Below are 25,151 nucleotides of genomic sequence, written 5' to 3'. Positions count from 1 at the left end.
GCACTGGCCGAAAGGGAATGGGACACAGAAGAGGTGGTCGGGACGGGGATCCCCCCTCTGGGGGACTGGAGGGTGAGGGAGGCGTGGACTCGGGACTGGCCCAGAAAAGGAGATGGCTAGTGGGGGGGGGGGGGGGGGGGCGGGGGGGTGAGAGCCCCTCCATTCCGGCTGATAACATGGAATGTGAGGGGCCTGAATGGGCCGGTGAAGAGGGCTCGAGTGTTCGCGCGCTTAAAGGGACTGAAGGCGGATGTGGCCATGCTCCAAGAGACACACCTGAAGGTGGCGGACCAGGTCAGGCTAAGAAAGGGATGGGTAGGACAAGTATTCCACTCGGAACTGGACGCGAAGAATAGAGGGGTGGCAATATTGGTGGGAAAGCGGGTGTCATTTGAAGCCAAGTCTATTGTAGCGGACAATGGAGAACGATATGTAATGGTGAGCGGTAGGCTGCAAGGGATGTGGGTGGTGTTGGTAAACGTATACGCCCCAAACTGGGATGATGCAGGATTCATGAACCGCATGTTGGGGCGGATTCCGGACCTGGAGATAGGAGGCCTGATAATGGGAGGGGACTTCAATACAGTGTTGGATCCAGCACGAGACCGCTCCAAATCAAGGACTGGAAAGAGGCCGGCGGCGGCCAAGGTACTTAGGGGGTTTATGGATCAGATGGGGGGAGTGGACCCATGGCGGTTTGCAAGGCCGCAGGCCAGGGAATTTTCTTTCTTCTCCCATGTACACAAAGCCTACTCCCGGATAGATTTCTTTGTTCTCGGTAGGGCGCTCATCCCGAGGGTGTAGGGGTCGGAGTATTCGGCTATAGCCGTTTCGGACCATGCCCCACACTGGGTGGAACTGGAGCTGGGAGAGGAGAGGGACCAACGCCCGCTGTGCCGTCTGGATGTGGGACTGCTGGCAGAGGAGGTGGTGTGTGGGAAGGTGAGGGGGTGCATTGAAAGGTACTTGGAGGCCAACGACAACGGGGAGGTGCGGGTGGGGGTGGTATGGGAGGCGTTGAAGGCGGTGATCAGGGGAGAGCTAATTTCCATTAGGGCTCATGGGGAGAAGACCGAGGGTATGGAAAGGGAGAGCTTAGTGGGGGAGATTTCGAGAGTGGACAGGAGATACGCAGAGGCCCCGGAGGAGAGATTACTTGGGGAAAGACGCCGGCTCCAGGCGGAGTTTGACCTGTTGACCACAGGGAAGGCGGAGGCACAGTGGAGGAAAGCGCAGGGGGCGACCTACGAGTATGGGGAAAAGGCTAGTCGGATGCTGGCACACCAGCTCCGTAAGAGGATGGCAGCGAGGGAAATAGGGGGAGTCAAAGATGGAAGGGGAGCCAAGGTTCGGAGTGCGACGAAAATAAACGAGGTATTCAAGGCCTTTTATGAAGAGCTGTACAGATCCCAGCCCCCAGCGGGGGAAGAGGGGATGAGACGATTCCTAGATCAGCTGAGATTCCTGAGGGTGGAGGAGCAAGAGGTGGCTGGTTTGGGGGCACCAATTGGGTTGGAGGAGCTGAGCAAGGGTTTGGGGAGCATGCAGGCGGGGAAGGCCCCGGGACCGGACGGATTCCCGGTGGAGTTCTACAGGAAGTACGCAGACCTGTTGGCCCCACTACTGGTGAGGACCTTTAATGAGGCAAGAGAGGAGGGGACCCTGCCCCCGACAATGTCGGAAGCGACAATTTCTTTGATCCTAAAGTGGGACAAGGACCCACTGCAATGTGGATCGTACAGGCCGATCTCGCTCCTCAATGTGGATGCAAAGTTGCTGGCAAAAGTGCTGGCCACGAGGATCGAGGACTGTGTCCCGGGGGTAATCCACGAGGACCAGACGGGATTTGTAAAGGACAGGCAACTAAACACCAATGTGCGGCGGCTCTTAAACGTGATAATGATGCCATCGGAGGAGGGAGAGGCGGAGATAGTGGCAGCTATGGACACGGAGAAGGCCTTTGACCGAGTAGAGTGGGAGTACCTCTGGGCGGTGCTGCGCAGGTTTGGGTTCGGGGTAGGGTTGATCAATTGGGTTAAGCTCCTTTTACAGAGCCCCGATGGCGAGTGTAGTGACGAACCAGCGGAGGTTGGAGTACTTTCGACTGTACCGAGGGACGAGGCAGGGGTGACCCCTGTCCCCCCTGTTGTTCGCTTTGGCGATCGAACCATTGGCCAGGTCATTGAGGGAGTCTAATAAATGGAAGGGGGTGGTCTGAAGGGGAGAAGAGCATCGGGTGTCGCTATATGCGGATGACCTGTTGCTGTACGTGGCGGATCCAATGGAGGGGATGGTGGAGGTCATTCAGACTCAGAGGGAGTTTGGGGAGTTCTCGGGCTATAAGCTCAATGTAGGGAAGAGTGAGCTCTTTGTATTACAGGCGGGGGACCAAGAAAGAGGGATAGGGGACCTACCGCTGAGGAGGGCGGAGGGGAGCTTTCGGTATCTGGGGATCCAGATAGCCAGGAGTTGGGGCACCCTACATAAACTGAATCTGACGAGGTTGGTGGAGCAAATGGAGGAGGATTTCAAAAGATGGGACATGTTACCGCTCTCGCTGGCGGGTAGAGTGCAGTCGGTCAAAATGGTGGTCCTTCCGAGGTTTCTGTTTGTGTTTCAGTGCCTTCCCATCGTGATCACTAAGGCCTTTTTTAAGAGAGTAGGCAGGAGTATTATGGGGTTTGTGTGGGCGAATAAGACCCCGAGAGTAAGGAGAGGGTTCCTGGAATGCAGTAGGGACCGAGGAGGGTTGGCGCTGCCAAACCTGGGGAGCTACTACTGGGCAGCAAATGTGGCGATGATCCGCAAGTGGGTTATGGAGGGAGAGGGGGCGGCATGGAAGAGGATGGAGATGGCGTCCTGTAAAGGAACGAGCCTGGGGGCGTTGGTGACGGCCCCGCTGCCGCTCTCGCCGACAAAGTATACCACGAGCCCGGTGGTGGTGGCAACGCTAAGGATCTGGGGCCAGTGGAGACGGCACCGGGGTGCAATGGGAGCATCGGTGTGGTCCCCGATCAGGGGTAACCACCGGTTTGTCCCGGGAAAGATGGACGGGGGGTTCCAGAGCTGGCATCGGGCGGGATTGGAAGAATGGGGCACCTGTTCATCGACGGGACGTTTGCGAGCCTAAGGGCACTGGAGGAGAAGTTTGAGTTACCCCCCGGGAAATGCCTTTAGATATATGCAGGTGAGGGCTTTTGTGAGGCGACAGGTGAGGGAATTCCCGTTGCTCCCGGCACAAGAAGTTCAGGATAGGGTGATCTCGGACGTATGGGTCGGGGAGGGCAAGGAGTCGGAAATACACCAGGAGTTGAAAGAAGAGGGGGAAGCGCTGGTAGAAGAGTTGAAGGGTAAATGGGAGGAGGAGCTGGGGGAGGAGATCGAGGAAGGTCTGTGGGCTGATGCCCTAGGTAGGGTTAATTCCTCCTCCTCGTGTGCCAGGCTCAGCCTGATACAATTTAAGGTGGTCCACAGAGCGCACTTGAGGGGGGCGAGGTTGAGCAGGTTCTTTGGGGTAGAGGACAGATGTGGAAGGTGCTCAGGGAGCCCGGCGAACCATGTCCATATGTTTTGGTCATGCCCGGCACTGGAGGGGTTCTGGAGAAGAGTGGCGGGAGCAATATCTCAGGTGGTGAAAGTTCGGGTCAAGCCAAGCTGGGGGCTAGCAATATTTGGAGTAGTGGACGAACTGGGAGTGCAGGAGGCGAAAGAGGCCGGCATTTTGGCCTTTGCGTCCCTAGTAGCCCGGCGAAGGATCTTGCTAATGTGGAAGGAGGCGAAGCCCCCCAGCCTGGAGGCCTGGATAAATGATATGGCTGGGTTCATAAAGTTTGAGAGGATTAAGTTTGCCTTGAGAGGGTCTGCGCAGGGGTTTTACAGGCGGTGGCAACCGTTCCTAGACTACCTCGCGGAGCGTTCGAGGAAGGTCGGTCAGCAGCAGCAGCAACCACGGGGGGTGGGGGGACGTCCTGGGAGAGGGGGGACTGCCTGGGAAGGTGGATGAGCAAGAGATAACATGAAGGGTTGGGGAAACTGGCACGTACGGGTGAGGGCCAGTGTACAAAGCTGTGTAAATATATCATTTTGCCATGCATATATCTTGCTCTGCGCGATTTCACGTTTTTTTTTTGTTACGGTGGGTGGGGGGGGGGGGGGGGGCGGCGTGGGGGGGGGGGGGCGGCGGCGGGGGGGGGGACTTATTGTTTGTAAGGGAGAAAAATTGTGTTAAATAACTTTAATAAAATTTTTTTTTTTTTTAAAAAGAGAAGGCTCTGCAGAATTAGAAATTGCAGCGATGTTACAATGGCATCAAGAGGGAATACCTTCTCCCTTTGGTGGCTGTATTTGGGGTTTCAGAGCAATGTTGGGGCCTTCACCTCTCTGATTGCACGGTGGCGAATTTTGCTGGAATGGCAGTCGGCATTGCCACCGGCGGTAGCGGCTTGGTTGGGTGACCTGTACGACTTCCTGTGGTTAGAGAAGATAAAGTATGAGTTAAGGAGCTCAACAGGGGGGTTTGAGAAAAGGTGGAGGGTGTTTGTGACCGTGCTTGAGGAGCTGTTCGTCGCAGGAGGTGGGGGGCTGGCGCGAAGGTGAAAAAGGGAGAAAACCTGTACAGACTGTATAGTTGATGGTTGGGAAGTATGTTTCCCGGGGTGTTTATTTGCTGTAACCTGTTTTGATGCATGTTTGTAATAACATGCAATTTTTTAAAAAGGAGGGAATACCTTCTAACGGCATGGTACAAGGATACTGTGCTATTGTTTCCCAAAGTATATGTTACTGATAAGTAACTATGAAAGGGGAAAAATTTATAATTGTCTGTTTTGTGGTGTTACTACTATATCAGCACATTCCAAACCACCCGGGATTTTGTGGCATACTTCCTCTTATGAAACAGTTATAAAGGAGGAGGTTGCCTTCTCTCTCTTCGTGTTCCCTTGATGGTTGTAATGCCTTGTCCTAAAAGTCCACAAAATGAATTCAGACTTTGGAAGAACTATGCAATAGGTACCTGTGTGCTCAGTATAAATCTCTGACATATTTATCTACTGTAATGCAGCAAGCATGTAATTTCTGATAGCTTTTTTGGACTGCATCCCAGACAGTACACTTTCAACAGGGAGTCAATTCACTGCCACACAGTTTTATTAACATATTGAGCCTTGTATGATAAATTGTCTTCGTGGTTGCATTCTGTCTCTTAGGTCAACTAGATCTGTGACTTCACCATATCTTATCTGTAATAGTCTGTCTAATTTTGGGCATGCTGATCTTTGTATTTTTGCAGCTTGACTTTTAAGGTGTATTTATCACTATTTTTCTTCACATCTTTTATGTACAAAATATTACCATCCTCCTTGATGACTAGCTGCAAAATAGGGTGGTGGTTGCTTGTGCCTGTTCCGCACAGGGTGCCCGTGGATACGAATTGGAAGCACTGACTTTCTAAGGGAAACAGGACTAGCCTCATTGCTTCTGGCTTGACCCCAGCAGCAATTCTGCAAGATCAACTCATACTTTTTTATCTTGGCAATTTGATAGATATTTGCAGATGAACTGGATAGTGGATTGGCTTGAGTTTAGTCCTGTCACTTTTTAAAGCATTTTATCGATCAGAAGGAAGAAATACTATGTTATTGCTCCCAAATTGCTGCTGTTCGCTTGATGCATTAAAATTGTTTTATAATTTGGTCAATCTGCTTTCTACAAAATGCACTCTTAAATGTATTGCTTATAGTGTTCTATGAGCTTAAAGGCAGTCAGTATATCCTTATTTTAATAACAAGGGGCGGGGTGGGCAGCTGTGCCTAGAAAATCATAAAGGTTGTTGACATAGTACAACAACTGCTATAAAACGTACTTCAAACTTGTATATTAAACAGGGAATATGCAATATTTACAAATCACAATTTACAGATCGACATGAAAGTGAGAATTATGTACAGGGTTTTACAAAATTTTAAATCTTTTTTCAAGAATATGTTTATCACAAGTATTTTTGGAAAGCTATTTTGCTACATAAGCCATATTAAGAATACTAGGGATTTAGGCCATCCCCTGGATATATTCCACATCTAAAAGACAAGTTTAACATCCATGGGTGCATGTTTGCCATGTGAGTCTCAAAATAATTGTATGGTTTGAAATACACGTTCGCTATTTATTACATACATTTTGAATTAAGGTTGTCTTCTTAAGGATGTTGATGTTTATTTCCTTTGACTTTGAAGGAATTTGTGCAATCATAAGTATAAATTTGTTGCAGGTTTTAGGACCTTCTGGATTGGTATCAGTTTTGTTTTGCGTTGCTAAGTCGATTCTCTTGCTCTCCCCCCCCCCCCCCCAGGTACATAAGCATCAGATAACTGAGCAAGAATTACAAAACTGTGACTTTTCAAATAATAATAATGTCAAGTTTGGGTTTTTCTGAAATGTGACCAGAACCTCAATTTAATTACATCTTTGCAATCTCTAATGTTTCATGTGGTGGCTAGGACAGAAACCCCAATATTTAATTTAAATTTTATTTTATAAGACTTGAGGAAAGAAAACCTCATTGCAAGAGTAATTACGCGAAGAAAAGGGATATGGTATATTAAAACAAACTTTATCACTAACAGTATTAAACATTTTAAGAAATATTTTTATTAGCTTTTTCAAATATTTTTACATAATTTACATTACACATTTAACAATCTCTCCCTCAACTCAAAAACAATTCATCAACTAACTAAAAGCAAATTACTGCGGATGCTGGAATCTGAAACAAAAGAGAAAATGCTGGAAAATCTCAACAAGTTTGGCAGCATCTTTAGGGAGAGAAAAGAGCTAACGTTTCGAGTCGGATGACTCTTTGTCACCCTCCCTTCCAGACCTCTGACATGACATCTGAAAACCTCTGCCAAAATTCCCTCAGCCTCAGACACGCCCAAAACAGGTGTACATGATTCGCAGAACCTTTCCCACAACGCTCTCATCTGTCCTCCACCTCAAAAAACCTACTTATCTGGGCCGCAGTCATATGAGCCCTGTGGACCACCTTGAACTGGATCAGGCTGAGCCTGGCACACGACGAGGATACATTGACTCTCCTCGGGGCCTTCTCCCATAACCCGACTTCAAACTCTCCTCCCAGCTCTTCCTCCCATTTCCTCTTCACCTACCCAATTGGGACCCCTTCCCACTCCATCAGTTCCTTGTATATCTCCAAGACCCTCCCCTCCCAAACCCCTGTTTAGCCATCACCTTATCCTGTAGTCCCCTTAGTGGGAGGCTCGGGACCTGTCTCTGAACAAAATCCTGTATCCGCAGGTACGGTAACCCATTCCCCCCTGGCAACTCAAACTCTTCCTCTAGCCCCTCCAGCTCAGGAAACCCTCCTCAATGAAGAGATCTCCAAATCTCTCTATCCCATCTCTTGAAGCTCCTGTCCAGTACCCCCCGGAGCGAACCGGTGATTGTCACAGATGGGTGACCTTCTTCATCCTTGGGGCTTTCCCGGCCCATATAAAACCCGTGATCGCCGCATTCATCTTCCTAAAAAATGCCTTGGGGATGAAGATTGGAAGACACTGAAACACAAACCGCAATCTCGGGAGGACTATCATTTTCACAGTCTGTACCCTCCCCGCCAATGACAGCAGGAGCACATCCCACCTACGGAAGTCCTCTTTCATTTGCTCAATCAACCTGCCTACATTTAGTTTATGAAGCTGACCCCAGTCTCTTGACACTTGAATCCCCAGGTACCTAAAACTCCCTCCCCCACTTTGAACGGCATCTCCCTCAGTTTCCTCTCCTGTCCTCTTGCCTGGATCGCAAAAATCTCACTCTTGCCCATATTCAGTTTGTAACCTGAGGACTGACCAAATTCCTCCGGTGTCCCCATAATTCCTGCAATTTCCCCAATATACAAGGAACTGAAGGAGTGGGAAGGGGTCCCAATTGGGTAGGTCTGTTATATAAAGGAGCAAATCGTCCGCATAGAGTGAGACGCTATGTTCCACCCCCCCCCCCCCCCCCCCCTCAGTATCCCCCGCCAAATGTTTGATGCTCTCAGCGCCATTGCCAAAGGCTCTATGACCAGGGCAAACAGTAGTGGGGAGAGTCGGCACCCTGTCTCGTCCCCCGGCACAGATTAAAATATTCTGATCAAACCCGATTTGTCCTTGCATTCGCCACCGGTACCTGATACAGCAACCGGGCCCAATCCACAAATCCCTGTCCAAACCCAAACCTTCCAAGAACATCCCACGAATACTTCCACTCCACCTGATCAAAGGCCTTTTCTGCATCCATGGCCACCACCACCTCGACCTCCTGCCCCTCCACAGGCATCGTTATTACATTTGGGAACCGCCTAATGTTGGGCGTCAGATGTTGTCCCTTAACAAATCCCGTCTGGTCCTCCCCTATTACCCCCGGAACACATTCCTCTATGTGTGTGGCCAGGATCTTTGCCAGCAATTTCGCATCCACGTTTAGCAGGGAGATTGGCCTATACAAACCACAGCTCTCAGGATCCTTATCCTGCTTCAAAATAAGGGAAATCGATGCCTGCGATATTGTTGGGGGGAGCACTCCCAGCACCGTTGACTCATTAAAAGCCTTTACCAAGAGCAGCCCCAACAGCCCGGAAAGCTTTTTTATAAAACTCAACCGGGTATCCATCTGGTCCTGGGGCTTTACCCGATTGCATCGCCCCCAACCTGTCTATAACCTCTGCAAGCCTAATTGGGGCTCCCAAATCCTCCACCAACACCTCATCTATCCTCGGCAACTCCAGCCCCCCCCCCAAAATCACTTCATACCCTCCTCCCTGGCTGGGGTTTCCAATTTATACAATTTACTATAAAACTCTCGAAACACGTCGTTCACCCCCGCCAGATCCAGAACCGCTTTCCCACCCCCCCTGTATCCCTTACTTTTCCAATCTCTCTCGCCGCCTCCTGTTTCCTCAGCTGGTGCGCCAGCATCCTGCTGGCTTTTTCCCCATATTCATACACTGCCCCCTTTACCCTCCTCAGCTGTCCTTCCGCATTACCTGTGGACAGGAGCCCAAATTCCAGCTGCAGTCTCTTAACGCTCCCTCAAAAGCCCGTCATCCGGAAACTCCGCGGACCTCCTGTCAACCTGTAAAATTTTGCACACCAGCCTGTCCAACTACGCCCGCTCGGCCTTCTCCTTATGGGCCCAAATTGAGATAGATCCTAATAACCGACTTCAGTGCCTCACAAACCATACCCTTGTCATTGATCCCTATATATCCCCGAATGGCCTCCCTCACCGGTTCACGTGTCTCCTCTTCCGCTAGCAGCCCCACATCCAACCTCCATTGCGGGCGCTGGACCTTTCCTTTGTTAACTTGCAGTGTGGGGCATGGTCTGACACCACTATTGCTGAATATTCAGCATCTACTACCTCAGCCAGCAGCGCTTTGTCCATGACAAAGATGTCTATCCGGAAATACACCTTAGGCACATGGGAGTAGAATGAAAACTCCTTACTCCTTGGCCTCCCAAATCTCCGGAATCGATCCCCCCCCCCCCCCCCCCCCCAATGCGCTCCATGAACCCCCAAAGCTCCTTTGCCATAGTTGATCCCTTCCCATATCTAGAACTCGATCTATTCAGCTTGGGCTCCAGGACCGTATTGAAATCTCTCCCCATAATCAGTCGATGGAGCCCAGGTCCAGAATCTTCCCCAGTACCCGTCTTAACAAACTCAACGTCATCCCAGTTCGGGGCATATATATTTACCAATACCACCGCCCTCTGGCAACTACCGTCACCAACCCTCCTCCTCCTCCGCTTTGAAAGTCCCCTCCCCGTCAGCAGTATAGTCCCCAATCCCCCACCTCCACTCCTCCCACCCCCACCCCCCCTTCCCCATATCGAACTTCAGCTCACCCCCCACTTTGCTTCCGTGAACTAGCCTGCTCAGCTAGCCTGGCAGACCCCGCCCATGGTGCCTAGCATGCTACCCCCCACTGATTCTCTCTTTCCCCCCCCCCGGCTCTTCGTGCAAACAGTCAAACAAAGGCAAGAAGTAAAAACAAACAAACAATCCCTCCCACAGTCCGAACACAATGGCCCACCCATCAACCCTTAACAAAATACAGTATACCACCCTAACTCCAAACGGAACAGAAAACCCTGAAAGAGATCCAAACAACATAAACCCAAAGTTTTTCACAATATAGTTCAGTTCTCAATCAAAGTTCATCTCCTGCCAATCCATTCTCCTTCATAAAGTCCGCTGTCTCCTCCACCGAGCCAAAGTACAACTCCCAGCCCCCACAGGTCTCCCGTAGGAGGGCCAGGTACAGTAGTCCGAACTTTACGCCCTTCTTGTACAGGGCCGACTTGACCTTATTAAAGCTTGCCTTCCTCCTTGCGAGCTCTGCTCCCAGGTCTTGGTACACCCAAATCTCCACATCTTCCCAAGTGCCTTGCCTCGTCTGCCTGGCCCACCTCATGATGTGTTGTTTCTCCAGGAACTGATGCAAACGCGCCACCATCTCCGTCGACGACTCACCCCCCTGGGATTTGCGCATCAGTGCCCTGTGGGGTTGATCCACCTCCAAAGGCCGGTCGATCGCATCAGCCCAATCCCTGCTGCCATTGAGGTGGACTGTTCCGCCTGCTCCTCCAGCCTCTATCACCTGCCCCTGGGCCTCCAGTCTCATCTCCCACGGTCAACCACCGCCTTGATCGAGTCTACCGCCCGAGCCACGTCCTTCCGCAGTTTGGGTGAACTTCTCATTCAGGAAGCTCACCAACTGGTCCACCGACCACTGAGCCGGCAGGGCCAGACCCTGCATATCTGCCATCTCCGTGTGCATTGTCTGCTTCTCACTCGCCTCAACCAACTGGTTTGCTTTTTTCTGGGCGTATCCGGACCGCTGCTCCATAAACTAGGGATCACTCTCTTCTGCTCTCACTCCTACACCTTTTTCTCTGCGACAAACTGACGTAAAGGCCACAAAAAGACCATCATGAGCGGGAGCTGCCAAATATGCAGCCACTCACTCCATGGTGGCCACCTTTTTATTATTTTTAATGGGAGCACCCAGTCACACTAACGCCCTCACCTACTCACCGTCACCCACCCTCTTCTCGCCCCCAGCTCTGGCTCCTTGGGGGCCACACCAGCAACGTTTCCATGGAATCCAGTTTGAGGACCTCTGTGTTAAATAATATGAGGTTCCCTAAAGCTTAGCCAGAACATGGAGCAAATTCCACTGTTGTTTTGTAACTTATCATGCGATCTTTTATTTCCACTTTGAAAATGGGCCTCAGTTTACATTTCTTTTGAAAGACACCACCTCAGTCGGTGCAGCACTCCTTCAGTAAAGCCAGCCTGATTTGTGTTTTCAAGTCCTTGGAATGGAGTTTGAACCCATGACTTTCCAACAGGGAGGTAAGAGTACCACCATTGAGCTCAGGCTGGCACTAATTGCTTTTGCATATAAATTTCACAAGGGTGGATAGAGAAGAGGATAATCTTAATAAGCAATGTGATGGTTGCTCTGGTTTCTTTTGAAGGAGAGACATTTATTATCCATCAATATTGTGTTTAATATGGCATTCTTTTTACATTTCTCTAATTCTCAGTCTCAATTCCAAAGAGTATTCCTGCTACTCCATCAACCCCTTCCAGATTGACTAAACGCACGATGCAATCACCACAGAAATCTGATGAGTTGCCAAATCAGAAAAGTCGGAAAACCATACGAAGCAAAAGATCTGGGCAATCTACTTCAAAAAAGAGTGTACCGTCGCAAATTAATTCATCACTTAAATCTGATTCCACCTCTGATCCATCCAAACCAACGAAAAGAGGAGCAAAGCCTGGAGTCAAGGTTTGTTCAAAGAGTTTTAGCTACATAATTGAAATATTTCTAAATCTAGTGCTGAATATTTTGTATATTTTTTTTAGTAATGCTTCATCAATTTTATTTAACAGAAATGTTGTGTATGGATTGTAATTTCTAATTTATCTTCAATTATCTCCCTTTTTAAAGAGTGTTTTTGTTTTTTTGTTACTTAATAGAGTTAAATGTGTATTTGAACCAATTGATACGAAAAATTGTTAATTTCCATGTAAGTATAATATATTTTTAAAAGTGGGGGACACAATGTTAATGAGTTAGGTGGCCCATTAAGTACAGAACAGCTCAACTAACTTTATGACAGAGACTTTTATTTTACATAGCACCTTTAATGTATTAAAACATCCCAGGCTATTTATCGTCCGCCTCTCAAAAGCGCCCTTCCCCTCTGCCTGACTCATCCCTCCTCTTGGTATGGTAACATATGTTTATTAAATGTATTTTTCAGTGGGGCACCCTCATCAGGATGTCTGTAAAGATTGTGACTAGGAACTTCCAGTGGTGGCCATGGAGTGAGTGGTCGCACATTTGGTTGCTCCCGCTCGAGGTGGATTTTTTCAGTCCTTCCCCACCCGAATTGTGTGGTGTTTGAGGGTAAAAGGTGCATGAGTACCCAGGGAATGTAATATTCCTCTGGTGAGGCTGGTGTATGGCTCATCAGACTGGGAGCGCATCGAGGAAGAGAGAGCAATTGGAGCAAGAAAGTTTTTGTGGTGCAACACAGGAGAAAATGGTGGAGAGCAAGGGGGTTGCACTGCCCTCCCAGTGGTCAATGGAGCAGCTGGTGAAATTCCTCATGGCAAATTTGAGCAGCAGAGGAAGGAGGCCTCAGAGGATTTGGCCATGGTGGTGGAGCTGCTTAGGGTGGTGGTGGTCAAGCAGGTGGAACAGAGGCAGGAGACTTGGGGCTTGACGATCCAAAAGGTTGAGGGGTCGGTGATGGAGCATGATGAATGGTTGACCTCACTGGAGGCAGAGATGAGGATGGTGTTGAGCAGCTAGAAAAGGCTGAGGGAGAAGCTGGAGGTCCTTGAGAACCATTTCAGGCAGCAGAATCTGCGGATTGTGGGGATGCTCGAAGGCATGGGAGGTGCAGAGGACGGCAAGTATGTGGCAAGCATGTTGGCGAAGCACCTCGGGAAGGAAACATTTGACCGGCCCCTCTGGGTGGATGGAGCACACGGGGCACTGAAGAGGAAGCTGCAGGTGGTGAATCTGCCGAGGGTGATGGTGGTGAGGCTGCATCGGTTCTTGGATGAGGAGAAGATCCTGAGGTGGGTGATGCAGACCGAGAAGTGTACCTGGGAGAGGAGTGAGATGCAGATTTACCAGGACTTGGGTGCAGAGCTGGTCAAGCGGAGGACCAGGTATGTTCGGGTAAAGGCTTCCCTCTACAAGGGTGTGAAGTTCAGGGTTTTATATCCTGTCCTCTTGTGGGTGACACACCAAAAGCAAAAATTTTATTTTGACTTGCCAGAGGAGGCGATGGACTTTGAGGGGACAGGGACTGGGAGGTGGGTGAGGACATTGAACTTTGGAGAGGAGTTCTGTCTAATATATAGGGTGGGCACATTGGGTAGGTGGATTGGGGCAGGATAGGATGGGGGAGCGGTGATGATGAGTGTGCATTTTTTTTTTCATTGGTTGTTGGGAGGGAAGAGATGGATTGGGAGGCCTCCGCGGGGGCCACCATGCTAGCTGGATGGGCTAGTTAACAGGAGTGAAGTGGGCGGTTGCCAGGAGGAAGGTGTGGGGGGAATGGGGGTGAATGCGTTGGTTCTTTGTTGGAGAGGGGGGTGTTGCTGACATGGTGTGGTTGGTGTGGCGCTGTTGGGAAGGGAGCGATGGCCGTGGACATCTTGGGGCAGGCCTGGACGAGTGTCTGGCAGGGAAGGCCCCGGCTGCATGGGTTCCCAGTGGAATTTTACAAGAAATTTTTTGCAGAGTTGGGGCCTCTGCTAATGTGAATGAACAATGAGGTGAGAGGTAGTGGAGAGTCTCCCTCACGTTGTCGTAGGCATCCAATTCCCAGACTTTGAAGAAAGATAAGGATCCAGACCAGTGTGGGCCTGATTATGCTTCTTAATGTTGACACCAGGTTGTTAACGAAGGTGTTAGCATCGCAGATAGAGGATTGTGTGCCGGGGATGATACGGGAGGACCAGACGGGATTTGTGAAGGGGGGGCAATTGTCGGCGAATATGCGTAGTTGCTTAATGTTGTGATGCCCTTAGAGGGGCAGGAGGTAGACATAATGATGGCAATGGAGAAGGTCTTCGAACGGGTGGAGTACTGGGTCGGTTTGGGGCTGGCCAGGTGTTCGTGGAGTGGGTTCAGCTTCTGTACCGGGTGCTGATGTTGAGTGTCCAGATGAACAGGACGAGTTATGGGTATTTCGGGTTGCACGGGGGATGAGGCAAGGGTGCTCGCTCTCTCCATTTCTTTTCGCATTGGCGATAGAGCTGCTGGCAATAGCATTTAGGGCGTTGAGTGTTTGGAAAGGATTTGAGCGGGGGGGGCGTGGGGGGACCCAGTCTCGCTGGATGCAGGCAATCTGTTATATATTTTGGACTCGGTGGACAGCTTCGAAAGGGTCCTGGAGATCTTGAGGGAATTTGACCAGTTCTCGGGATATAAATTGAATATGGGGAAGAGCAAGGTATTTCCGATGTATTCTCGAGGACAGGAAAGGAGGTTAGGGGAGTTGCTGTTGCCGATGGTGGGGGTGGGTTTACAACATTGTCTTTATTAGTGTCACAAGTATTTTTACATTAACACTGCAATGAAGTTACTGTGCAAATTCCCTAGTCGTCACACTCCGGCGCCTGTTCGGGTACACAGATGGAGAATTCAGAATGTCTAATTCACTAACAAGGACGTCTTTCAGGACTTGTGGGAGGAAACCGCAGCACCTAGAAGAAACCCACAGAGACACGGAGAACATGCAGACTCCACACAGACAGTGACATAAGCCGGGAATCGAACCCGGGTCCCTGGCGCTGTGAAGAAACGATGCTAACAACTCTGCTCCCGTGGATTTTTGGTATCTAGGAATCCAGGTGGCGTGGAGTTGGGCATAGTTATGTAAATTGAATTTGGCGTGGCTGATGGAGGGGATGAAGGTGGATTTTAAGAGCTGGGATGGGTTGCCACTGACACTGGCTGGGCGTGTGCAGGCAGTTAAAATGACGGTGCTGCCCAGGTTCCTGTTCGTGTCGCAGAACCTCCCCATCTTTGTTCCCAAATCCTTTTTTAGGAAGTGAGTGGGATAATGTGGGGATTTATTTGGGTTGGAAAGACCCTGCAGGTGGGGAGTGTGTTTTTAGAGCGGGCAGGGGAGGTTTGAGGGCACTGTTGTTGGCGCCCCTTCCGTTCTCTCTGCTCCTGTACTAGTGAGTCCAGTGGTGGTTTCGGAGTTGTGGATGTGGAGCCAGTGCAGGCAGCATTTTGGGTTAGAGGGCATGTCGATGTGGGCGCCGATATGTGATAATCGCAGGTTTGTGCTGGCGGGGTTGGGTGTGAAGTTCTGGGGGTGGGCAGAGTATTTTAGGGACTTGTTTATACGGGTCAAATTTGCAGTTCTGGAGGAGTTGGAGGAAACGTACGAATTGCCCAAAGGGAACGGTTTCAGGCATCTGCAGGTGAGGGATTTTGTGAGGAGAGAGGTGCCGTCTTTCGCAGAGCTTCTGCCTCCGGTGTTGCAGGACAAGCTGTGCCGGAGGATGACATTGGGGAGGAGAGGATGTTTGATATCTACAGTGAGTTGATGGAGAGGGAGGGCGCTCTGGTGGAGGAGATTAAGCATAAATGGGAGGGGTTGGGTGGGACAGTGCGGGCCGGGACATGGAATGAGGCCCAGCAGAGGCTGAACACGCCCTCGTTGTTTGCGAGGTCAAGCCTCATCCAGTTTAAGATGGGGGATAGGGCCACATTTTAAAATAAATTTAGAGTACCCAATTATTTTTTTTGCCAGTTGAGGGGCAATTTAGCATGGCCAATCCACCTAACCCTGCAGATCTTTGGGTTGTGGGGTGAGACCCACGCAGACACTGGGAGAACATGCAAACTCCACACGGACAGTGACTCAGGGCCGGGATTCGAACCTGGGTCCTCAGCGCCGTAGTCCCAGTGCTAACCACTGCACCACATCCCGCCTTCAGAGGGCCCACATGATGGTTGTGAGGATGAGTTGATTCTTTGCAGCGGTGGAGGTTAGGTGTGTTGGGGGCGTGTCTGAAGTTGAGTGGGTAATGAGGGGGGGAAATTAGGGTCACACTCGGTGACGGGTCCTCAGGTGCACCGGACAGAGAGGGACCACCAGGCAGCGCACGGAGGTCCCCCACGCCAAGGGGGCGGATGGAAGGAGTTTCTCACCGTGGAACTGAAAGAGCTCAAAGAGGCCATCAAGGCCAAAACAAAGGCAGCGGTCAAGATTGCGGTTGCAGAAGCATTTGTCGCAGGCAGCCCTAGTCACGGCGGAGAGCCTAGGGGAACACCATTAAGGATTTGGAGAAGGCCTCGATGGACCAGAGCGACCGAATCATCGTTCTAGAATCAGAGGTAGTGAAGTTGGGGGCAACACAGTGGAACCCTAAAGGGAAAATTGAAGACCAGGTGAATCGGTCGCAGCACCAAAATCTGCGTACAGTGGGCCTGCTGGAGGAAGCAGAGGGCAGGGACCCCACAATCGTCATGGCCCAGATGCTGGGAAATCTGGTGGGGAGAGACAGACTCCTCAAGCCGCCAGAGTTAGAACCAGCAGGTCACACCGGCCAAAGCCCAGGGCAGGGGCAGCTGAAGGCCATAATTGCCAAGCTGCACTGGGACCAAAACCGGGAAGGAATCCTGCGCTGGGCCAGGCAGACAAAGTCCTGCAACTGGGAAGGACACCCGATCAGGATATACCAGTACATTGGGTTAGACCTGGTCAAGCGCCAGGCGGAATTTAATGGAGCAAAGGCGGCCCTGTACAAAAGCGGAGTGAATTCCGGGATGATGTATCCAGCCAAACTATGGGTCACCTTTCAGGGCAGGGAACTCTACTTCCCTGTCCCTGCAGATGCCGGCAAATTGTCCAAGAACACTGTCTGGGAAGGCAGCAGCAGCACAGTCAACGATATGGCAGACACCCAAAGGACTGAATCTTGAAAAGACTATTTGCGCGGGACTGTACTAAAACACGGAAAAGTGGAGGCAAGAGCAGCAGAGAGCGAGAGAGGTTGAGGAAGAGGGAGAAAATAGATAGCGGGAGAAGGAGAACTTGGGCCGATCCGAGGAGGGGGTACCACACTAACGGGAAAGCTAGTGTTAGGGGGCACGAGTGAGGGGTCTGGGCACGGCTCATCTGCTGGGGAGAGCACAGCTGGTATGGGGAGGGGTGGGGGGTGAATACCAACGGTGGATAGTTGGGAGGAGAACGGGGAGGCGAACAACAATGGGGTAAGGGGGGAAGAGGAAAGGGGTTGAAACGGACACCAAGGGGGAACAGATGGACGGGGGGGGGGCGGAGCGCTTTATGGCTGGCTATGACCGATTCTACATCTGGTCTACCTCCAGTATGGAGTCGACCAGTTTGTGCCTAGCACTCCCTCTCTTCACTATCTCTACGAGATTTATACAATGATCTCAGTCCTGATCACGGCCTTCAGCGCCTCCCAAAACATGAAGAGTGCGACCTCACCGTTCTGGTTATTGGTAATGTACCCATCTATAGCCGGCGATACTGTCTCGCAAAAGTCCTCGTCGGCAAGGAGTGCAGTGTCCAAACTCCAGGGGGTGGGGGGCGGTATCGGACACGGCATGTCTCCAACCTCACATGCATATAGTGTGGAGCGTGGTCGGCGATTACGATCACGGAATATTCCGCTCTTACTACCCCTGGAAGCACCGCCTTCCCTAATACAAAAAAGTCAATCTGGGTATATACTTTGTGTACCTGGGAAAAGGGGAACTCCTTCTCCCCCGGGGGTGCGAACCACCATGGGTCTACTGTCCCATCTGTTCCATAAATGTGCCTAATTCCTTCGCCAGGTTTGATGTTTTCCCTGTTTTTGCATTTGACCTGTCTGTCTGTGAATCCTGTACATAGTTAAAGTCGCTCCACATGATGAGTCGGTGTGTGTCTGTGTCGGGGAATTCCGCCATTTGGCTTTTTCATGAATTCCGCGTCATCCCAGTTGGAAGCGTACGCATTACAATTCTGTTGGGGGGGGGGGGGGGGGTGGGGTCGTCTCTTTTCCCCCCCCCCCCCCCCACAAAAAAAGTCTTCTGCGGGTCCAACCATACTTACCCAGTGGATGCGTCCCTGCACTCCGCCATCCAAAAAAGAGAACTTGGGCCGATCCCAGGAGGGGGCACTGCACTAGTGGGAAAGCTAGCGTCAGGAGGTACGAGTGAGGGGGCTGGCCACGGCTCATCTGCTGCTGGGGCGAGAGCAGCTGGTATGGCGGGGGGGTGGGGGGGGGGGGGGAGCAGGGTGAACACCAACCAGTTGGGAGGGGAACAACAATGGGGTATGGGGGGGGGGGGGTGAAGAGGAAGGGGGTTGAAATGGACACCAATGGGAACTGAGAGACGCGGGGTGGGGCGCTTTAGGCTGGCTATGACCGATTTCACATCTGGTCTACCTCCCAGTTTGTGCCCAGCACTCCCCCTCCTCTTTATCTCTAGGAGATTTATACAATGTTTTCAGTCCTGATCACGGCCTTCAGTGCCTCCCAGAACATGAAGAGGGAGACAGATTTCACATGGCAACAAGTAACAAGGTGGCACTGCAAACAACCACTTTGGAGGGTTCCCAGCAAAGGGAAAGCAGAGGCCCACCCGTATGGTGCATACATAGTTGGTGCCATGTTGGGTGGCCCCCGGACAAAGGGAAAACCGGAGAGCAGGGGCCTGGTCTCATGGTGCACACAGTGGCTGTGGCCATTTTGGATGGCGAAGTGCAGAGACGCATCCACTGTGTAAGTATGGTTGGTCCCGCTGGAGAGTGGGGGGTGGGGGTTTGCAGAACCGCCCCCCCCCAATCAGAATAGTCACCTGAAACATCAGGCGACTTAATGATCAGGTGAAAGAATCCCGAGCCTTCGCCCACTTGAAAAGCTTGAAGGCTGACATTGTTTTCCTCCCGAGAGGCACACCTGAGGGAAAAGAGCGACTGCGGGTAAGAAAGGGCTGGGTGGGACAGACGTACAATTCATGCTATCGGACAAGAGCTAGAGAGGTAGCCATACTGCTAAATAAGCGGAGGGCGTTTACAGCAACAAAGAAGGCTACAGACCCAAGGAGGACATGCGTCATGGTCACAGGGTCCTGGAAGAGACACCAGTGGCCCTTGTTAATGTGTATGCTCCCAACTGGGATGACACTGAATTCATGAAAAAGGCAAATGGCGGAATTCCCCGATTATAGACACACACCGACTCATCATGTGGAGCAACTTTAACTGTACAGGATCCACAGACAGACAGATCAAACCCCAAATCAGGGAAAACATCGAACCTGGCGAAGGAATTAGGCACGTTTATGGGACAGTGGACCCATGGAGGTTCGCACCCCCGGGGGAGAAGGAGTTCCCCTTTCCCCAGGTACATAAAGTATATACCCGGATTGACTTCTTTGTATAAGGGAAGGCGGTGCTTCCAGGGTTAGTAAGAGCGGAATATTCCGTGATCGTAATCGCCGACCACGGACCACACTATATGCATGTGAGGTTGGAGACGGGCCATGCCCAATACCCCCCCCCCCCCCCATTGGAGTTTGGACACTGCCCTCCTTGCCAACAAGGACTTTTGCGAGACAGTATCGCATACTATAGACGGGTACATCATCAATAACCAGAACGGTGGAGGAGGTTCTGAGGCGACAGAGAAACAGAGAGACAAAGAAAGAGAGAGAGGGTCAGTAACTCCTCACTGAGACAGGGAGAGGGTCAGTAACTCCTCACTGAGACAGGGAGAGGGTCAGTAACTCCTCGCTGAGACAGGGAAAGGGTCAGTAACTCCACACTGAGACAGGGAGAGGGTCAGTAACTCTTCACTGAGACAGGGAGAGGGTCAGTAACTCCTCACTGAGACAGGGAGAGGGTCAGTAACTCCTCCTCACTGAGACAGGGAGAGGGCCAGTAACTCCTCCTCACTGAGATAGGGAGAGGGTCAGTAGCTCCTCACTGAGACAGGGAGAGGGTCAGTAACTCCTCACAGAGACAGGGAGAGGGTCAGTAACCCCTCACTGAGACAGGGAGAGGGTCAGTAACCCCTCACTGAGACAGGGAGAGGGTCAGTAACCCCTCACTGAGACAGGGAGAGGGTCAGTAACCCCTCACTGAGACAGGGAGAGGGTCAGTAACCCCTCACTGAGACAGGGAGAGGGTCAGTAACCCCTCACTGAGACAGGGAGAGGGTCAGTAACCCCTCGCTGAGACAGGGAGAGGGTCAGTAACTCCTCGCTGAGACAGGGAGAGGGTCAGTAACTCCTCACTGAGACAGGGAGAGGGTCAGTAACTCCTCACTGAGACAGGGAGAGGGTCAGTAACTCCTCACTGAGACAGGGAGAGGGTCATCAGTAACTCCTCACTGAGATAGGAAGAGGGTCAGTAACTGCTCACTGAGACAGGGAGAGGGTCATCAGTAACTCCTCACTGAGATAGGGAGAGGGTCAGTAACTCCTCCTCACTGAGATGGGGAGAGGGTCAGTAACTCCTCACTGAGACAGGGAGAGGATCAGTAACTCCTCACTGAGACAGGGAGCGGTCAGTAACTCCTCACTCAGACGGAGAGGGTCAGTAACTCCTCCTCACTGAGATGGGGAGAGGGTCAGTAACTCCCCACTCAGACAAGGAGAGGGTCAGTGACTCCTCACTGAGACAGGGAGAGGGTCAGTAACTCCTCACTGAGACAGGGAGAGGGTCAGTAACTCCTCACTGAGACAGGGAGAGGGTCAGTAACTCCTCGATAAGACAGGGAGAGGGTCAGTAACTCCTCGCTGAGACAGGGAGAGGGTCAGTAACTCCTCACTGAGACAGGGAGAGGGTCAGTAACTCCTCACTGAGACAGGGAGAGGGTCAGTAACTCCTCACTGAGACAGGGAGAGGGTCAGTAACTCCTCACTGAGACAGGGAGAGGGTCAGTAACTCCTCACTCAGACGGAGAGGGTCAGTAACTCCTCACTGAGATAGGGAGCGGGTCAGTAACTCCTCACTGAGATAGGGAGAGGGTCAGTAACCCCTCCTTACTGAGAAAGGGAGAGGGGCAGTAATTCCTCACTGAGACAGGGAGAGGGCCAGTAACTCCTCCTCACTGAGACAGGGAAAGGGTCAGTAACTCCTCACTGAGATAGGGAGAGGGTCAGTGACTCCTCACTGAAATAGGGAGAGGGTCAGTAACTCCTCACTGAAATAGGGAGAGGGTCAGTAACTCCTCCTCACTGAGAAAGGGAGAGGGTCAGTCACTCCTCCTCACTGAGAAAGGGAGAGGGTCAGTAACTCCTCACTGAGATAGGAAGAGGGTCAGTAACTCCTCGCTGAGACAGGGAGAGGGTCAGTAACTCCTCACTGAGACAGGGAGAGGGTCAGTAACTCCTCACTGAGACAGGGAGAGGGTCAGTAACTCCTCACTGAGACAGGGAGAGGGTCAGTAACTCCTCACTGAGACAGGGAGAGGGTCAGTAACTCCTCACTCAGACGGAGAGGGTCAGTAACTCCTCCTCACTGAGATAGGGAGAGGGTCAGTAACTCCCCACTCAGACAAGGAGAGGGTCAGTGACTCCTCACTGAGATAGGGAGCGGGTCAGTAACTCCTCACTGAGACATGGAGAGGGTCAGTAACTCCTCACTGAGATAGGGAGAGGGTCAGTAACCCCTCCTCACTGAGAAAGGGAGAGGGGCAGTAATTCCTCACTGAGACAGGGAGAGGGCCAGTAACTCCTCCTCACTGAGACAGGGAGAGGGTCAGTAACTCCCTACTCAGACAGGGAGAGGATCAGTAACTCCTCACTCAGACAGGGAGAGGGTCAGTAACTCCTCACTGAGACAGGGAGAGGGTCAGTAACTCCTCACTGAGATAGGGAAAGGGTCAGTAACTCCTCACTGAGATAGGGAGAGGGTCAGTAACTCCTCACTCAGACGGAGAGGGTCAGTAACTCCTCCTCACTGAGATGGGGAGAAGGTCAGTAACTCCCCACTCAGACAAGGAGAGGGTCAGTGACTCCTCACTGAGACAGGGAGAGGGTCAGTAACTCCTCACTGAGACATGGAGAGGGTCAGTAACTCCTCACTGAGATAGGGAGAGGGTCAGTAACCCCTCCTCACTGAGAAAGGGAGAGGGTCAGTAACTCCTCACTGAGATAGGGAGAGGGTCAGTAACTCCTCCTCACTGAGACAGAGAGAGGGTCAGTAACTCCTCACTGAGACAGAGAGAGGGTCAGTAACTCCTCCTCACTGAGACAGGGAGAGGGTCAGTAACTCCTCACTGAGATAGGGAGAGGGTCACTAACTCCTCCTCACTGAGACAGGGAGAGGATCAGTAACTCCTCACTGAGATAGGGAGAGGGTCAGTAACTCCTCCTCACTGAGACAGAGAGAGGGTCAGTAACTCCTCACTGAGACAGAGAGAGGGTCAGTAGATCCTCACTGAGACAGGGAGAGGGCCAGTAACTCCTCCTCACTGAGACAGGGAGAGGATCAGTAACTCCTCACTGAGATAGGGAGAGGGTCAGTAACTCCTCCTCTCTGAGACAGGAGAGGGTCAGTAACGCCTCCTCACTGAGATAGGGAGAGGGTCAGTAACTGCTCACTGAGACAGGGAGAGCGTCAGTAACTACTCACTGAGATAGGGAGAGGGTCAGTAACTCCTCACTCAGACGGGGAGAGGGTCAGTAACTCCTCACTGAGACAGGGAGAGGGTCAGTAACTCCTCACTGAGACAGGGAGAGGGTCAGTAACTCCTCACTGAGACAGGGAGAGGGTCAGTAACTCCTCACTGAGACAGGGAGAGGGTCAGTAACTCCTCACTGAGACAGGGAGAGGGTCAGTAACTCCTCCTCACTGAGACAGGGAGAGGGTCAGTAACCCCTCACTGAGACAGGGAGAGGGTCAGTAACCCCTCACTGAGACAGGGAGAGGGTCAGTAACCCCTCACTGAGACAGGGAGAGGGTCAGTAACCCCTCACTGAGACAGGGAGAGGGTCAGTAACTCCTCGCTGAGACAGGGAGAGGGTCAGTAACTCCTCGCTGAGACAGGGAGAGGGTCAGTAACTCCTCACTGAGACAGGGAGAGGGTCAGTAACTCCTCACTGAGACAGGGAGAGGGTCAGTAACTCCTCACTGAGACAGGGAGAGGGTCATCAGTAACTCCTCACTGAGATAGGAAGAGGGTCAGTAACTGCTCACTGAGACAGGGAGAGGGTCATCAGTAACTCCTCACTGAGATAGGGAGAGGGTCAGTAACTCCTCCTCACTGAGATGGGGAGAGGGTCAGTAACTCCTCACTGAGACAGGGAGAGGATCAGTAACTCCTCACTGAGACAGGGAGCGGTCAGTAACTCCTCACTCAGACGGAGAGGGTCAGTAACTCCTCCTCACTGAGATGGGGAGAGGGTCAGTAACTCCCCACTCAGACAAGGAGAGGGTCAGTGACTCCTCACTGAGACAGGGAGAGGGTCAGTAACTCCTCACTGAGACAGGGAGAGGGTCAGTAACTCCTCACTGAGACAGGGAGAGGGTCAGTAACTCCTCGATAAGACAGGGAGAGGGTCAGTAACTCCTCGCTGAGACAGGGAGAGGGTCAGTAACTCCTCGCTGAGACAGGGAGAGGGTCAGTAACTCCTCACTGAGACAGGGAGAGGGTCAGTAACTCCTCACTGAGACAGGGAGAGGGTCAGTAACTCCTCACTGAGACAGGGAGAGGGTCAGTAACTCCTCACTCAGACGGAGAGGGTCAGTAACTCCTCCTCACTGAGATAGGGAGAGGGTCAGTAACTCCCCACTCAGACAAGGAGAGGGTCAGTGAATCCTCACTGAGATAGGGAGCGGGTCAGTAACTCCTCACTGAGATAGGGAGAGGGTCAGTAACCCCTCCTCACTGAGACAGGGAGAGGGTCAGTAACTCCTCCTCACTGAGATAGGGAGAGGGTCAGTAACTCCTCACTCAGACGGGGAGAGGGTCAGTAACTCCTCACTGAGACAGGGAGAGGGTCAGTAACTCCTCACTGAGACAGGGAGAGGGTCAGTAACTCCTCACTGAGACAGGGAGAGGGTCAGTAACTCCTCACTCAGACGGAGAGGGTCAGTAACTCCTCCTCACTGAGATAGGGAGAGGGTCAGTAACTCCCCACTCAGACAAGGAGAGGGTCAGTGAATCCTCACTGAGATAGGGAGAGGGGCAGTAATTCCTCACTGAGACAGGGAGAGGGCCAGTAACTCCTCCTCACTGAGACAGGGAGAGGGTCAGTAACTCCTCCTCACTGAGATAGGGAGAGGGTCAGTAACTCCTCACTCAGACGGGGAGAGGGTCAGTAACTCCTCACTGAGACAGGGAGAGGGTCAGTAACTCCTCACTGAGACAGGGAGAGGGTCAGTAACTCCTCACTGAGACAGGGAGAGGGTCAGTAACTCCTCCTCACTGAGACAGGGAGAGGGTCAGTAACTACTCACTGAGACAGGGAGAGGGTCAGTGACTCCTCACTGAGACAGGGAGAGGGTCAGTAACTCCTCACTGAGACAGGGAGAGGGTCAGTAACTCCTCACTGAGACAGGGAGAGGGTCAGGAACTCCTCACTCAGACAGGGAGAGGGTCAGTAACTCCTCACTGAGACAGGGAGAGGGTCAGTAACCCCTCACTGAGACAGAGAGAGGGTCAGTAACTCCTCACTGAGACAGGGAGAGGGTCAGTAGCTCCTCACTGAGACATGGAGAGGCTCAGTAACTCCTCACTGAGATAGGGAGAGGGTCAGTAACTCCTCACTCAGACAGGGAGAGGGTCAGTAACTCCTCATTGTGACAGAGAGAGGGTCAGTAACTCCTCACTGAGACAGTGAGAGGGTCAGTAACTCCTCCTCACTGAGACAGGGAGAGGGTCAGTAACTACTCACTGAGACAGGGAGAGGGTCAGTGACTCCTCACTGAGACAGGGAGAGGGTCAGTAACTCCTCACTGAGACAGGGAGAGGGTCAGTAACTCCTCACTGAGACAGGGAGAGGGTCAGTAACTCCTCACTGTGATAGGGAGAGGGTCAGGAACTCCTCACTGAGACAGGGAGAG

The 25,151-nt window shown here is 51.8% G+C and overlaps 1 protein-coding gene across 1 annotated transcript in view; it reads left to right on the top strand.

Annotated features, from left to right (window-relative positions):
• Positions 1 to 25,151, top strand: part of LOC140428106 (sex comb on midleg-like protein 2) — a 236,940-nt gene that overhangs the window by 165,295 nt on the left and 46,494 nt on the right. The window contains exon 8 of the mRNA XM_072514172.1: positions 11,619 to 11,866. Within this exon, the coding sequence (XP_072370273.1) occupies positions 11,619 to 11,866 (248 nt within the window). The remainder of the gene's footprint in view (positions 1 to 11,618; positions 11,867 to 25,151) is intronic.

This window comes from Scyliorhinus torazame, chromosome 8 (genome assembly GCF_047496885.1).
Source record: "Scyliorhinus torazame isolate Kashiwa2021f chromosome 8, sScyTor2.1, whole genome shotgun sequence".
NCBI classification, from domain to species: Eukaryota; Metazoa; Chordata; class Chondrichthyes; order Carcharhiniformes; family Scyliorhinidae; genus Scyliorhinus; species Scyliorhinus torazame.
This window is presented reverse-complemented; position numbering and strand designations above follow the sequence as displayed.